General features: G+C 38.8%; 1 protein-coding gene across 2 annotated transcripts; it reads left to right on the forward strand.

The window, feature by feature from the left end:
- Positions 1-92: 92 nt before the first annotated feature.
- On the forward strand, positions 93-17,376 carry phf24 (PHD finger protein 24). Of its 2 annotated transcripts, none has more exons than XM_023838902.2 (8): positions 93-554; positions 6,871-7,271; positions 9,629-9,814; positions 12,857-12,935; positions 13,399-13,601; positions 13,785-13,951; positions 16,322-16,420; positions 16,726-17,376. In XM_023838902.2, exons 2-8 carry the CDS (start codon positions 6,873-6,875, stop codon positions 16,823-16,825), a joined length of 1,233 nt encoding a protein of 410 aa, XP_023694670.2. In that variant the 5' UTR covers positions 93-554; positions 6,871-6,872; the 3' UTR covers positions 16,826-17,376. The 2 variants fall into 2 exon arrangements, with proteins under 2 accessions (XP_023694670.2, XP_023694672.2); XM_023838904.2 differs by having other exon boundaries at positions 16,729-17,376.
- The last annotated feature ends 231 nt before the right edge of the window (positions 17,377-17,607 follow it).

The following is a 17,607-nucleotide window of genomic DNA, read 5'->3' on the forward strand; positions in this document are numbered from 1 at the left end:
ATATAAAAACTGTGTTTAAAAAGTAGCCCGAGCTGTTATTGGCGTTTCCTGAGGCAAACGTCATGTTCTTGAGAAGCGCCCGTAGCAGTTGACAGAGACTCTCAGCCCACTGTACTGTACGTACAAACGGTACAAGACCGCAAGGGATGCGGCTGAATTTACGCCAGTCGCACGTGCAGTTTTTATTCGGTTAAGTCGTTACCTGGAAGTTAGTAATGTTCTTAAACGCGGTTTATCCTTAGCTCAAAGAGCCGAATTTTACACAGGACCGACTATAGTTAAAAACGGGCAACGCAGTTCAGCACCAGAGCTGTCCGAGCCTCGGCTTCTCCGCATGAACCTCGTCAAGCCGCCCCACCACTTTTAAAACTGCTTTATTATTTATATTTGCCCATTTACTTCAGTCATTCTGGGCATCTTAGTTTTGCGGGGGGGGGGAAACAACTGTCAGAAACACATACTTTTAAGCCAAGCGGAGCTTGAAATGCGGTGTTGACGGCTTAAAAGGAGACGGGAAAAATCAAGTGCCGGAGTGCTGTCCGCTTTGGTCTCAGGTATGAAATGCTTTACTTATTTGCAGAATTTGCAAGGAAAGTATCTTGTTTTTTGGTTTATGAGTATATGTCGTTTCATTTAACGTTAAAATAGTTCAAAATGCAATTGTTTTATTTTCAATGCTTTATTAGATGCGTTAGATGCACAGGGGATAGCAACCGTTATAACCGAGGGGACATGCTACCCTAATATATAATTTAGCTTCATTCATCCCCCGAATAATAGATCTTCGTATTTAAACTATTAAGTTGTCTCCCCAATGTCTAACTCAGTCCTTTGCCGATTTTTCTTGCAATCAGCTCTCATATATATCGCTGTGTATGATATGTATGTTCCGTAACGTCGGTTATTATTATTTAATTTCAGCATGTTATTGTGCAGTTTTGCGTTTGCAGTGGGTTTCCGTAATTTGTCGTTTACATCTACGAGAAGAGACATTTTTACGGGGTATGGTTTTGGAGATTGATAGTGCATTTTCACGATTCCTATTGCGAGCGATGCACAATTATTTGTGTTTATGATTTATGAATCTCTCTCTTTTTGTTTACCATCGGCATCTCTTGTTTCCTGATTGGGGCATTAACTACAAGCAAGTAATTAATATTTAGGCGATATATACAGAACGTGTTCACCCGTTTAAATAATTTAAGTTACTGTATATCAAGGGTAATACTTAACGTTAAAGAGGAAATGCCTTGTTATGTTGCTCATGTCTTGTTCTAAATGTGATATGTTGCCATAAAAATAATACCCAAGAAGGTAAATTTGCCTACGAATCAACAGTAGGTTAGATTTTCGTATTTAGTGAAGATGTTGATGGGAATTCCCCTTCTGAAAGGGCATAACTGCAGGGCAAGCTTGTTTCTTGAATCAGACATTCATTTACAACTCTGTGTCATTAATCACTACATTAACTGCTGCTTCATTTATAGCCTTATTTAAACTTTACACATCACTGAAGAAGTAAGCAGGTGTCATAAATGAAGCACGGCTTTCCTGCTTTCTATATAAGCAGAAACAGAAGAAAGACGAATAGCAAATATGACTACAGTAAATACTGATATCAGTATGCTGCTTGGAATAAAAATAAAGTAGGAGAATGTGAGCAAAAATGTTTTCTCTGACAGCTTACATTTCTATGATGCATACTGCTAAAGCAAATTTGAGATTTTAATTGGATCATCTAAATTAAATTTAAATAATTTATGGGTCAGGCTGCAGTTTAATCACACTGCAGTTTCCTTTGATTGGACATTTTCTGAATTTGTGGAACAGAAATGCAACTCTCAGAATGTGCAGCTTTAGGATGCGGATTCCACTTAGGATACACATGTACACTGCATCCATTTAATCCCACTTACAATTATGTATGGGGGGGGGGGGGGGGGATGTAATTAGGATAAGACTGCTGTGTGGAGGAACATACACTGTGTATGGCACACTGTGAACAACAGCAAACATCATTAGTGTCAACGTCCTTTTGCAGTCCACTTCATGTCTGAGGTCTGGGTTCCACATAATCACTACTGAAGTTCATCTTTGCCTAACCATATTTCCCAAATTAATTATAAGATTTTATAGGACACGGCAGTAGTTGGCCCTCCACTCCAGCCCTAAGGACATGAATTCCTTCCCAGAATTCTTAAGCCTGTGCCATTCTTATTGGCACCTCTACAACATACCTATTGTTTGTACCTTGCAGTGCATTGGTTGACTCTGGCGCTGCATTTGGCACAGGCTGAATAAAAATGTAGGGGGTGGTTTCTTACTAAACATGCATTCACATTCAAATGCCTCTCTCTCCAAAATCACCAGTGGAATTTTAAATCCTGGGAAGCGGAAACGTGTACATTGCTTTTTCAAATGCTTATCATGGGCATGGATGTTCGACCAGTTTTTTTTTGTATGGTTGGATTTGGCTGAGGACCTGTATCTATAACCAGATGCTTACTGGTGTAGATCTCTGGACAGAACTTGCTGTTTTACCTATAGGAATTTTTACTTTAACTGACTTAGTGAAATAGGAATGGATAATAAGTTTAGTGTAGATTTAGTACCAAAGCAATAATAAAATTTTCCCTTTTTCAGTGGCCAAACCGGGATTCCGTCGCCCTGCATCTAACTCATTTAGTAGTTTCTGTGTATTAAGAACCACTTTTTGTTTTCTTACATGAATTCATTATCTAGAATGCCAGCTAACACAGACATAATACTGTAAACATGAAATTGTAGTCAGCTCATACTGATGAGGGTATGAACATTAGAGATGGCTTTCATCTTTATGAGAGCACACATATTTGGAAACACTGACCTAAAAGAGATTTTTTAAAATTTAAATACTGTTCTGTACTTTCTATCATAAAGAAGAAAACAGCACAAAATAATGATCTGTTTCTCATATTTCGTATTGCTAATGACTGAAAAGTTAAATTATGTATTATATAGGGAACCAAACTATATGTAGCGAGCTGGTTTCGTGGAGAAGCAATAGCTAGAATTGTCATTGGAGTTTATTGAAATATTGGCCTACAGCTTGGGCAGGTTAATCTGTATGCCTGCATGAAAAAGCTGAGAGTTCAGTCCCATTACTGGAATCCATTATACTGGGTGCTGTACAGTAAGCCGTTATGAATGAAAGCTCTTCCCAGATCAATACAGTCATACTGTATGTGTTATCAAGATACCTATGCAGAAGCCTATGCTATTGTTTTACCCATATGCTGCTATGTATTTCCTAATATAAAACCATGACATTAAGGTGGTACTGGAATGAATATGTTGTCTAAATCCATAAAGTGTCAGGTTTATAGGTTTCTGTGATTATTTGTCTACTATGTGCCAGTGTTCAGAAGAAACAGAATATTTGAACGTGACTTCCTATTTACATGCTCATACTATTCAGCAGTGATTCTCTTTTATCTTTGGAATGAAATAGCTGAGAAACATGAAAGCAGACTGCTGTGATGATCTTAATGTATACTTCAGTAACACATCACTTAAAGCAATCATCATGATGCATTATACAGACCATCATAATACATTATAATGGATTCATAAAGTATTACAAGCACAGCTATAACTATTATAAAAAGGCATAACACATTATACCCACGTTTGTTATGCATTATGAATGCTCTGTGAAGCTCTCATCTATAATGTGCTATAGATACCTTCATAATGCATTATAATTGTCAATATACTGTAAGCCATTCTTATTACTTAATACTTATTAGTAGACATTCCATCCATCCTGCTTATCCTAGACGAGGACACAGGGTTTGCAGATGTTAGTACCTTAATATGCAGTATTTTATATGAAGTAATGGACAATAAATAATGAAGGTGTGGTTATTCAAATACTGAATATTTGAAGAGACTATATCACCACCCATTTCATCTTATTTTGACTATATAAAATTATGAATACAAACACGGTTGATGTGTTCAGCTGAAAAGAAAATGCATAGTTACTTATGCATATGTGCTGTGTTTTTGGGGATCTTAAAGATTTTCAGAATAATTCCTGATTTGGTGCCGTCCGTAAAAGCCTGAGCTGAGGTGCTTTGCCAAATGTACATGGAGATGAAGGCGTTCTGATCTGCCTGAGACAATAGCTGAGCAACAGCATCAGATGCTTCACAAAGGCTAACAGAGCCCAGGGAGTTATTCTCAGGCCTGTTGATGGGATTATAGATTTTTAAAGAAACCTCCATTTCAAACAAAAATTTGGGTCCTCTTGCGTTGTTAATTATCCTGTGATGGTGCTTTTTCGATTGTGCTGCTGTGAAGTCTATGTGGTTACAAAGTGAACCTGGAAATGAATGTATTACACTGTATAACACATTTTTTGTTCCTGAGTAGTAAGTGTTATTCCCTATTTGCTTCTGCCCGAAAATATGGAAACGGCTGTTATTCCCCACGAACTTTGCCTTTGTGACCAGTACAGTGCTATTTTGAAATTTCCACATCATTACAAATATTCTAGATAGATTGAGTGCTGAGTATACTTCAAGTAACTACTAGAACTTTCGAGAACTTTCAAAAATTTTCCAGTAATATAAATATTAGTATAAATACAGGGGCCTTATGCCCACCAGCTCAGTTTAGTTACAGCTGCAAGGAAAAAATATCACTGTCCAGGTCACAAAAGATGAAAGATTTTAGGGAATAACAGCCATTTTCTATACTTCAAACTTCCGAGGCATAAGCAATTCGGATATAACACTTGCTTCCCAGGAACAATAACAAAAAAATGTGATGCAAATTTTAGTTGCCAAGCTATGATTTGTAGGAACAGCAGTGCTCTACGTAAGGTTTTTACAATGCTGACCCAATTGTGTCACATATCTTACTCATGACTTTTCATGACTGTCTGCTCAGTCCTTTTGACACAAACGTTTCTAACATGACTTGAACACTTGATTATATTATTCAATGGTATTGTTTGAATTACCTGACAGGCATAACACTGTTCAAATGTACAGTTTAGTTATACCCTAGCTGAGGCCTGGTAGGTCTGCTGTGCTCGGTTGTGGAGCCAGGAAAACATTTTATTATAGGCTTACCACAGCACTGTTGAATTCTGGCATCTGAAGGGTGTTGATTAATTTTCTGTAACCGCGCTCGTAGTGCCAGCCAGGCGATCTACAGCACTAAATCAAATAATCAATGCATGGTTATAATCTGAAATGGTAACGTTACTCAACGGAAACTATAAAACCAATTGCCCTTGATGGGAATGTCACTGGCTGAAACAGAATGATGGTGGGTCACCTCCAGCTTCAGTGGTGCCGCATGTTGCCCCCCCGCCCTGTGCCCCCCACAAGCTTGCTCTCGCCTGTTTGTGTGTCTTGTAGAATGCAAGGCAGGATAGGTGAAAAGACAATTTTCCACAGGGATAAAGAATCAATAAAGTATGAATAAAGTATCACTATTCGGTTCTAATAAACACAGTGACTTGGGTTGTATATAAGCAAACTGTTTAACGGTCGTAGGTTTGTAACTTTTTGACACTGGATTGTCATGCATTAACCCTCACTTACAAACCTGACTATAAAACTATACTGTAACTGCTTTTGTTGTGATTTCTAAGTTTTGGCTTTAATTCCTTATCAATATTTCCTATAACAAAATTGAAATATACAGAAGCAGGGCATATTCTGTTTTTGTTCTGCTTTAATCCATCCAGTACTACTAGAGATCATCAGTTGAGATGATGATGGGATGCATGTTTCTGTCTTCTGCTGTGTATCGAAATGTTTAAACCTTGAATATTTTACAGAGGACATGCTCTCACAAGCTTCTAAATTAAAAAGAGCTTGAATTTTAATTTTAAACTATATGACTGCATGTGCAATGAATTCTAACAGCTAATGGGGCCAATCAAACTGTCTCCAGGAAGTGATGTCACTGTCATACTCTTCACCTATAAATACTTGTTCAAACAAACAATAAAGGGTACAGTGCCTGAGTCACATGGTGCCATTATAATAGGTTTATTTTGACCATAGATTGAAACCACATACTTCACCACTCCACCTAGAACAATGGCTCAAAAAGAAAAGGAATTACTGAGTTAAGGAACTAAACAGCTAACTAGGAAAATTAATCAAACAATAGCTTTGACTCCAGGTGGGGGTTCGATAATTCTCTCTGCAAGAAATGCTGCCTTAACATGTATAACTTTTGCCAGGCACTTTTGTCCTGCCTTCTAATGAACTAGAAACCTTTTGCCAAAATTATTGTTTTTACCCTCTAGGCTGTTACATTAAGTAATTTGATGCTAATTTCACGTCCCAGAAGTCAGTTACACAGAGGAATCTCTTGTGTAAATGGACATACCGCATGATAATCTGGCTGAGGACTTTTGTGATGATTACTTCCACCTATTCTATTGTCAAACATGGCCATTAAAACATACAATACAAGTAACCATCTAACTGGTAGGGAAAGATTCTGCTAATTGTCATATAAGTGGTATGAGGAATAAATAAAGTATACTTTCAGATCTATGTATCACCACAAGGACAGAATTCTGGTTAAAACATACCAAGCATGCAAGATGACTGTGGCTTAGATTGCTGGACCAAGGACCGTCCTGGGAATACAGTTCTGTCATTTCTGGCAGCACCAACATTAGCTGATTAACAACATGAAAAAAAAACATAATGATAAAAAGGTTTTTTATAATATAGCATTATAATATCCTGCCATTTAAGTTGAGGGCATAAGTCACTGTGGACAGGAATGTGTTTGTAATATGATTGTGATAATATCTGTAATACTCTGGAGTGTGTTTGTTTTCTCATTCTCCAGACATGGGTGTCCTGATGTCCAAGAAGCAGCAGGTGGAGAAGGTGAGGAAGTGCAGTGCAGTGGTTACAGTATTCAAGGAGGGAATAACCAACCGACCACCTCAAGCTAGTCGCACTGATACTGAAGACCACACTAATCCCACTGAGGGGCCTGAAATCTCTGAAACAGACCAGAAGGAGGAAGAGGAGTCAGACAATGGCAGAAAACAAACAGCCCCTGTGACACAGCAGGTGTCCTCTTCAGTCAATCAGGAAGCCTGGTCTCGGCTGCTTGATGGCAAAGGGGTGGAACCAGAGGATCTTAAAAAAACCAATCAGCTTGTCCCTCCAGCCTTCATCCGGCCAAAAAGGGACATCAATGATGACCAGCCAATCAAAAGTGACCTATATCAGAGGGAAGAGGTGAGTGAATTAGCAAAGGAAAAAAGAAAGAATCTCATAGTCTAATGTAATATTCCAAAGCATTAGATGCTGGGTTATCTTTGCAGTCACTAAGCACTAGTAATTAGCTCTACACAATGTAGGTTCATCACTAGGGCTGCATCTGAATTCAGGGGCTGCATCCTTCGAAGGCTGCATTTGAAGACGACAAGGCCATCCCATTTAGATGACTCCTTCAAATGCAGCCTAGAAATGCGTTATTGTTTTGCTGAAATCCCAAGATTCATTGCACGAAACTTCGAAGGACGCATAGGATGGGACATTATTATCTCCAGTAGGATTATATGCTGTACTTCCATATAATGGAGCATATAGCAATTTAAATGATTGTTTAAATAATCATTTAAATGACATATTTATAAATAGTCAATTAAATGACAATTTCAGTTATAATTTAAACGACATATTTATTTATTGAATATTGACACACAACACCCTCCGTACTGGTATCACTGTTGTTGTTATTTGGATATGTGTATTTTAGCATGCGATTTTAGTGAGCTGGAGGTTTTTCAGGAACGCATTATAGTCACATTGAATACATTTTTTTAATTTTTAGCTACCAAAAAATCCATCAGAGTTTAATGATATAGGCTGTACTGTAGAACGTTTTCTTACAGTGGATCAGAATTGATTTTGACCCGGCAATCCCTATGCAGATCATATATCATCATTAATAGCCTGCAGTCTCCATCCTATCTCTGTAGCAAGATGACTCACTGGTCAACCGACATTGGAGACATATTCTTGTCAAGTTCTTGAAAATGGTGGAGTCAAACAAATTCATAAAATAAAATTATGGAAACCAGAAAGACAAATAAATATGTGATGTTGTGATTCTGTGCTGCAGAGGTAGCAGACCCAAACCACAGAACTGTCGGCCCACTGTATGAGTATTGTTAATTCATGAAGCAGGCCTACAAGTTTGGAGCCAAAGTGTTGAGCAAATTGAATCATGGATAAAGTATTAAGAGAAGAGTTCTGGTTTACCTTGTTTGTACTTTGCTGATTTGTTGTAAAGATCTTAATCATTCTAATAGGCTCTTCTGGTAGTTATAATTAAATTAATTCAGCTAAATGTCAAATTGGTGTGTAAGAGTGCCATTGTAATTGGTTGATGCCCCATCCTGGGGTCTTCCCTGCCTTGTGCCCATAGTCGGTGGGATTGGCTCCAGATCCCCTGCAGCCCTGATTAGGACAAGCTGTTACAGAAAATGGATGGATGGATGGATGGATAGATGCCAGATCATGCCTTGCAATGGGCGGGCACCCTGTGCACTGTTTATTTCTGCATTGTGCCCTGTGTGGGCCCCTCCCCCATTGACCATGTTTGGATGACAAAGTAGGAGGTTCTTGGATGGCTCAGCTTAAAACACAGAAGTGTTTTTTTTCCATTTGTAAAATGCATACTTCTGTCTAAATTTTCATTTAACCTTCAAAGAAAATTGCTTTTTTAGACTGTAATGAAACATTACATGTTGCCTTCTTTAGTTAATAAATAAGACTACTTTCATAAATCTGGCAATGATTTTTGAGATATGTAAAACAAATTACTAAAAAAGCAGAATTCATTTTTCCATCCATCTCCCTACTGCTTTTGAAACTCCAAGCTGAATTGTTGTTCAGCTGAGTTCAAATAAGCAAAACCTATATTCCATCATGGGAAATACAGTATTTAACAAGATTTTTTTAACATCATTAAACTAAATTTATCCAGATAACATTAAGAACAAAATTATGAACAACAATGTGGAAAAGGAGCAAACTGAAGAGAGGAAATAAATGGTAATTGTATGAGAAGTTATTGTAATAGAAGGTTATCATCTGTACTGAGATATGACAGTTAAACAGATATACAGCTGCAGGACTAGAACAGAAGATCGTCTCTACAAATTTAAACACTGTCTGGACATCCCATAAAAAGAAAATACTGTACAATTCTTGCTGCAATTTGTATTTTATTACCACATTGGCAAAATAGCTCTGAGTGGTGAATAGGAGTGGTGAATTAGCTTTTAACCAGCTAATTAGTTTTATTTTGAAGGTGAGTACAAATAAATGAAACTGACAAGAGGTGAATTCCTGGATGCAAATCAAACTAGATCATAAACTGTATACAGTGATAAATACACATTGCTGAGTGAAAGGTACAGATTAATAAAATCGGTGTGATGAAATGTTACCTGAAGATCACCGACAGAGACCCTCTGACAAACACATCCAATAATAATTCTGTTTTTCCATGTAAGTGCATTACTGGCAATGGTATTTTTGAGTAAGGATTTTTTGAATGACCTGCATTCTTGTCACTCTCTTAGCCCACTAATGATGAGATGTGTGACGTCTGCGAGGTGTGGACCGCAGATGACCTGTACCCTTGTCGGATCTGTACCCGAGTCTTCCACGACGGGTGCCTGCGAGAGATGGGATATCTGAGCAAGGAGAATCTGCAGGAGATGAGGGAGACTGCGCAGACCACCACGGGCTGGAGCTGCTACTACTGTGTGAGTGTGTGTGAGTGCGTGTGTGTGAGTGTGTGTGAGTCCGTGTGTGTGCATGTGCGCGTTGCATTACCATCTGCTCGCACTGTGTGTGCGTCTCATACATCACTGAGTGAAAACAGGGGGCTGTATTTATATTTAGGGCAACACTGACCTTATATTGTGCTTGTAACATAATATTACTCCAGTATATGTATTTTAAGCACATCCTGTTAGGTAAAACTGTAGTCAAATGTGCCCAGTCAGCCGTTACTACTATGGTACAGTTTTACTTGAAATTTTGTAATAGATTCATGGATGTTGGTTATAGGGCAGTTTATTAATAAAGCCCTTATTTTTTCACCAGTGAGGGTAAATGCCTGTCTGATTTGCCATCTCACAAGAATGTTTCTTAGAGGAGGGTCTCTGTGAATATGTGTGTAATGTGATTATAATACTTATTATAATAACATCTTAGCAGGCTATTGTTTGCTGTAGTTGTTTTAGTATATCAACAAAACAACCTTTATAATGCTAACGTTGCTTTATATTAGAAACATTATAATATAGGACCATGCTCTCTCTTACCTCAATATTTCACCATTTGCAACATTTGGAATGCCATTACTCTGGTGTAAACAGGTTCTGTGCAATTAAACACCCTTTTCTTTTGGGAAATATGAAATACAATTGGGATGTTTTTCCATTTTCCTCAATTCCATTTTCTGCTGACAGCAAGTACAGATGTGCTGATAGACCTAGATACATCCCTCAGTTCCTGCCTGCATCCTCACAGGAGAAAGATAGGTGGTGGTGTGGTAATTAGCAGTGATGAAAAATCAACCGTTTTTTTTTTTATTATCAGAGCAGGGTCCATCTGCAATAGGTTGTATTTTTTAATCAAATGCTGAATGCTCTTGGGATTCTAATCTACAGTTTGGTCATTGTCAGTTTAAAAAGCATCTAATTTCCCTCCAACATGTTTTTCTTTTTCAAATAAGCTGCATGTAATTACCAGCTGGGTTTGCGAAACTGGAAATGCTCCAGTTTTCCATGGGTTGAAGAAATTGCCTTGGCTCTAAATTCATTTTCAAGTTTTTTTTTTGTTAAGGTGTTCTATTTAAGCACTTCATAAAAATCCATTTCAAGATAATGATTTTGTTTGATTCTGTATGAAATTTGTTTATCATGTCAGGCTTTTCTGAGTCCTAATTTGTTCCCTGAAATTCCACATTCCTGTGTTCAATGTAATGCCTCTGTTAGTCTTTGTAGCTCCCATTCATAAATGCTTACCTGAGTGTGTTTAAAGCTCGAATATGTACAACAGCAGTAAATCCACTGTGAATTACCTTACTTCAGTTTAAGCATGACATCATTTGTCTCAACCTTTTTGGCAGCCAAACTGAATTTTATTTCAAAGGACATTTCTTAGTGTTATATTGAAAAGCATGGCTTTTCAGTAAAGCAGGGATGTGTGGAGTATTAATTACATCTGATTATTTACAGTAATCATCCCTTATGTCTGATTTGAATAGTTAATGGCTGCTTTGATTTTCTAAGCACCTGCTACGATTAACTGCATAGCAGTTGTAATTGTCCTCAGTTTGAACCATTCATTTGGTGTGCAGAACATGTGATTAAAAGTAGTCTCTGTATTCTATTCATAATTTGTGTGTGTGTGTGCAGATATATGTTTTTTCACTTTAGGCCATATGCACAATACTGCCTTTTTTGTGTGTTATAAACACTCAGGGAGTATATCTCCTGTGCTGGACTTAAGCTCCCTTTAAGTTACCTGAGAGATCATGCTCAGTTATTTAAATTAATGGTGTGAGTAGTTCAGCAGGATGCATTTTGTAGCATTTTTTTTTGCAATAAACAGGCACAGCAAGACATGGGGGATGTTTAAATAGTACTTATGTTTGTACTAGTTATCATTTGTATTTATGATGATTATTTACTGATAGCAAGATAGCTACAGTAGCTAACATCATTGTCAATTGTGAATGTAAAGTGAGTTTAGTTTTCATCTTGTTAGCCCTGACATATTTTCCTTGCTAACAACAATCCACGCAAGTCCATTAAAAACATAAACCTTTCACTGATGGCTGTGAAAAAAATAGGTCTCTTTATGTGGTGCTAAGGGTCTTGTGCTGTTTTAGGTTTAATTTTGAAAAGTAGATTCTGAAAAAATGTATTTTTCATCTTGTTGAAATAATGGATTTATGGAGAAATATGTTTTTCTTTGGAGAGTGATGATATATAGGTCTTGCTCTGTTGTCGGACAGCTGCCAACCATACTGTATAACCCAAGTGCTATTTGTGTAACCAGTGAAGTTCACAGTGAATTTATTTTCCATTCATGTGTAGGAAGGACATGATAACTTTGCTGAATATGTTGCTTTTCCAGTGGCCTTTACTATTAGCAGTCAAGGAACCCAAGGCAGGGTTTATTTCAGCAGCCAGAGGAGCCATTTCAAGCTATTACTGGGTCACATCAGCATCTTGCGGCATTGATCCCATCCCTCTCTTCCCCTGGGTTTAGCTTCTAGAATGGGTCACTGTAGATAGCAGAAAGATATGTAGGAAGCAAGAAAAAGCTGGATGAGATAGTGGATCTGACTGGCTTAAACCAGCAGTTTGAAGTTTACTCCAAAGTGACTGTGAGTTTTCTTTCCAGTGCATTTTCAAGGCCTTAGTAGTAAATTCAGTGTCACACTTCAAGGTTTATTTCCTACTCTGACCCTGTGTTTCCTCTATTGTCTTACCATAGCCCCAAGACATAGTTCAGCTGGATTGGTGTCTATAAATGGTTGACAATTTGTGTGTGGGTTTTGTGTATAGTTTGGATACAGGATGGCACATTGGGTCTGGCATTAGGGGTTTGAATCTCATCTCTGCCATCCAGGATGTATCCCAGCCCTGTGCTGTCAGGACCCAGACCAGGATAAGCAAAGTCAGAAGATGGATAGATGAAAGTTTGATGCAAACCGGCATTGCATATTCAGGAAACTGACCTCCCATGCATTCTTTATTATTTATATCACATTCTTTTTATTCCTACAGGACAATGTCAACCTCCTTCTCACAGAAGAAGAGATGTATAGTCTCATGGAAACCTTCAAACAGTGTAAGATCATTCCAGGTGAGCTATTCTGTACTGTCTACTAAATGGATGATGAAGTTGAACTTCATCATCCATCATCCATTTTCATTTATATAATAATGCAGTTTTTTAGTTTGGTAATTTTGTGTCCTCCTGCAATCAAAAAAGTCATGGTTTAGGTGAATTGGTGTCTCTATATTACCCATAATTTGTGTCCTGTAACGGACAGTGCCCAGTCTCATGCCCTGTGCTTCCCTGGATAGACTCCAGGGTCACCCTAACCCTGTACTGGCTAAGTGGTTATTAAAACAGACTTCCTAATAATTTTAATGAAAAATATATTTTCTGATACAAGGATTTTAGACCATAAAAACATTAACTTCACTATGAAAATATAATTTTTATTTGCTTACCTATAAACAGAGCATTACTATACTGACTGGATCACCGTACCACCTGGTCAGGTGTTAATTAACTGTGAATTAATTTTCTTTCGCCATAGAGTCATGCCTCGGGTCAGACGGTCTTCTATACTACAAGCACTTTGTGTTCAAGCAGCTTTTTGAGAGAGAACTGTCAGACGAGCAGGAGGAGGAAGTCCTGGCCCAATATGCCAGTCTGGACACTGAGAAGAAGGGCCACATCGAGTGGTCGGACTTCCTGTACCATGAATCCTTGGGAGTCCTGAAGAAGTTCCGTACTCAGGTGGCAAAGACTTCCATGTTCCATGTCTCATTGCTGTAATTTGGGAAAAAAGAATAGACAACTTTCTGTTGAATTTTAAGGATGTGTGAATGTTTGTGTTAAGCGGTTTGATTACAAACTTAATTATACCAGATACAATATAGTTTCGGTGACCGGACGAGACTTCTCTCTTGTTTTCTCCAGAACTCACTGGTCAGGTTGCTGACGGCCAAAGAGAGAGATCGAGCGAGGTTGGTTTTTTTCGGCCTGGACCAAGATAAAGATGGATTCATCACCATGTGGGAGACACGCAGAGTCCAAACATCCTGGTTCCAGAAACATACGAAGGAGTCACAGTCCTGCAGTGTTAGGTAAGGGTTCGGATATACCGTATCAATCAGTACAGCTAGCGCTGAATCAGAGATTTTGCCTCTGCTGTAAAAATGAATTCTCTAATTGAGTCATGTCAAAATAAGACTGAATTCATTTATATTTTACAAGCTAACAAACCAATGTTGACTTGAGCTTAAGATGTATTGGTGGATTAGATGGACAGTAACTAGCATATATTTGGATCTTCCATGGAATATCTGCATATGCATAAATTTCTTATAAAAATGTCTAACCAAGTCATAGCAGACAGACAACAGCTATGAGTTTGCCAAGATCTTTTGAATTTCAAAATAACGAGATGCAGCTTTCCTGGTAAGCAGCCAACAAGGCTTATTTTTTGGCTGAAACTTCATCTTTACTGCAGGAAGGCCTTGATGTATCGCACAGTTTGTCTGACTATTCTTTACTTCAGTAATTTGTTGTTATTATTCCTACTCCCTCCTGTTTTGCCTGCAGAGAAGTTTGTCAAAGCATGTACCGCAACCTGGACAGAACTGAGCAATTATTCTTTTGATAGGCATTTCCTAAACATACATAATCAGTAAGAATCACAGAATTAATGCATGAGAAATGCGGACACAAACCAGTGCAACACTGTTGTTTTTAGAGATGCATTTGAGCACAGATGTCAGGGCAGTATTTTATATCATGGACAGGCAAGATATAGGATGTAGATTTAAAGACGGATGTTCAGTTTAAGTACAAATTTAGTGGCATATTCACAGACTAATGGCAACTTTTGCATTCAGTTATGAATGTATCTAATTATATAATTGCCTAACTGTTTGTTTCTTTGTTTGAAGTTCCCATATTGCATTACTACTTTGAACTGAATTCCTATCGTTATATGGCCTGTACCACTCTTTAGTGTTGGTTTGCTTACTCATGATAAACGTGAAACTAAAGCAGAATATTTCATTCAGGTCATCATGTGACTTTTATATTAAGACACAAAAACCTTTACACAAACACAGTACACCACTTATGAGAGCCTTTGAAGTAAGTACTTTTACTGCACGTTATTTCGGTTCTCCTGGTAAGAGTGGTCATATGTTTTCATCCTGTTTATTTATGAAGTACTACTGGAAAAAACTACTTCCACTTCAGGCCCACGGTATTAGAGCACAAGAGCTGTGAATGCACTGTATAAACATTGTATTTTAACCTGTATGGAATAAATGCAAAGGTAGTAAAGTAATGAAGCAAAATATAATATGTAAATTTAAATGGTTTGTAATACTACATCATGCAATGAAAACAAATAATGCTACACAGTTACTTACTATATCCTAGAATGTTTCATGTGTCATGGACATGGCTGTCATGGTTATCGTGGTAAAACAGCACAAACAACAGTGAAACATTAGCATTGGTGACACGGTCATGCAGTGGTTAGCAGTGTCGCCTCACACCTGTGGGCCTTGGGTTCAAGTCTCCACCAGGGATCTGTGTGTGGAGCTTGCATGTTCTCCCTGTGTTGTTTCCCCCCCAGAGTCCAAAAACGTGACGAGGCAAATTGGAGTTACCGTAGGTGTGTGTGTGTGTGTGTGTGTGAATGACTGCTGTGTGAGTGTGCCCTGCGATGGATTGGTGCCCCATCTGGGGTTGTTCCCTGCCTTGTGCCCTGTGATGGGTTGGTGCCCCATCCGGGGTTGTGCCCTGTGATGGGTTGGTGCCCCATCCGGGGTTGTTCCCTGCCTTGTGCCCTGCGATGGATTGGTGCCCCATCTGGGGTTGTTCCCTGCCTTGTGCCCTGTGATGGGTTGGTGCCCCATCCGGGGTTGTGCCCTGTGATGGGTTGGTGCCCCATCCGGGGTTGTTCCCTGCCTTGTGCCCTATGATGGGTTGGTGCCCCATCCGGGGTTGTTCCCTGCCGTGTGCCCTATGATGGGTTGGTGCCCCATCCAGGGTTGTTCCCTGCCTTGTGCCCTGTGATGGGTTGGTGCCCCGTCCTGGGTTGTTCCCTGCCTTGTGCCCTGTGATGGGTTGGTGCCCCATCCGTGGTTGTTCCCTGCCTTGTGCACTGTGATGGGTTGGTGCCCCATCCGGGGTTGTTCCCTGTCTTGTGCCCTGTGATGGGTTGGTGCCCCATCCAGGGTTGTTCCCTGCCTTGTGCCCTATGATGGGTCCCTGCCTTGCACCTGTAGCATCTGGAATTGGCTCCAGATCCCGGTGACCCTGAATAGGACAAGCGGTTTCAGAAAATGGGTGGATAGAAAACATTAGCACAAAAAATGTGAGAAGAAGTGAGTAATGTATGTTTGTAACGGTCAGATTTCCCTGTTCAGACACACCTACTAAACAGGCAGAGTGGCTGGTATTACATCTTCCTCTCCTGTCTTGTCCAGTATCAGTCACGTCGGGCCCATATCAGAGAGCAGCCCCGCCAGCTCTGGGAGCGAAAAGAGCAGAGGGAAGATGTTTCATTCTGACAAGGACCAAAACAGGTGTGCTCCCAGTCCAGCTCTAATTCCTTTTCAATATTGAATTAATGGGGTTTATACAGTATGTGTGTGCATGCAAGTATGAGGATAAAAGCATTTATTATCCTCCAGTGACCTCAATTCAAATTTATTCTTATCTTTAAGCTTATATTTAATGTTAAAATAAAGTTCTTTAAAAATAATCAGTTAAATTCTAAATGTATTGTATTTAGAGAATACGCTTATTAGACCTTCTCTGTACTGACATCTTTGACATGCTGATTGTTCTGGCTCCTGCCAGGTATAATGATCTTTGCTGCTTTCTCTAGCAGACAGGTGGGCTGGCAGGAGTTTCTGAGAGAGAGTGGGATCTACATCCTGGCTGCCCGGCCCAACAGTCCCTCACTGCACCTCCTTCCTCCAGCCTAAACGTGACCGTCCCCAAGTCAAGGCTTTGTGTGCTGGGGAGGGGTGTCAGAATGATGCAGAACACCATGGGATGACAGGAAACACCAAACTGATGACACCAAGGAGTTTCTTATTTCCATTTTGTGAACAAGGTGTGTTAACTGCCATCACCACAAGTAGACGATGACAGTAAAATATTTATAACAAAATTATATATATAAACATTGATACCTTTTCTAATTTTGAGGTAGTGCATTTGTTATAAAAGTTTTATTTAACATCGTAACATGTATGGTAGTCTGCTGGGAGAGAATTAGTAATAGATGTTAATGTCTATTATATCTCAATAAATGAAAACTACTTCAGTATTAAAGCACATAAATACAGAACCTTTTACTTTGACACTACATATTATGTGTCACCTTTGCACTTTTTAAATACTTTTCCTAGAAAAGAAAAACTTTAAAATGGAGAAATATCGTTATATGTAATACAGAGCCTACTATACGTTTGATTAATGTGCAGCATTTCAATTTACACATCAGTTATTAAATAAATTCATGATACAAGTATTTCCAGTATCATTGCGTGAAGTGAGTAAGTGATGTTTGACTGTAGCATCATAATAATTTACATTATTGCCTCTAATGACAGCTTGGTGTCAATCACATGTTGCCTTCAGCTTATGTGGATTTTGGAGAATCAGCAAAGCGACTGACAAATGTTGACGTCTTAATTAAGAAAATGGCTAAAGTCAAGATTTGTTGTCTCAAACTGTCGGGTGTTCTAAGAGGGCAAGCAGA

The sequence above is a fragment of the Paramormyrops kingsleyae genome, chromosome 7 (assembly GCF_048594095.1).
Source record: "Paramormyrops kingsleyae isolate MSU_618 chromosome 7, PKINGS_0.4, whole genome shotgun sequence".
NCBI lineage: Eukaryota > Metazoa > Chordata > Actinopteri > Osteoglossiformes > Mormyridae > Paramormyrops > Paramormyrops kingsleyae.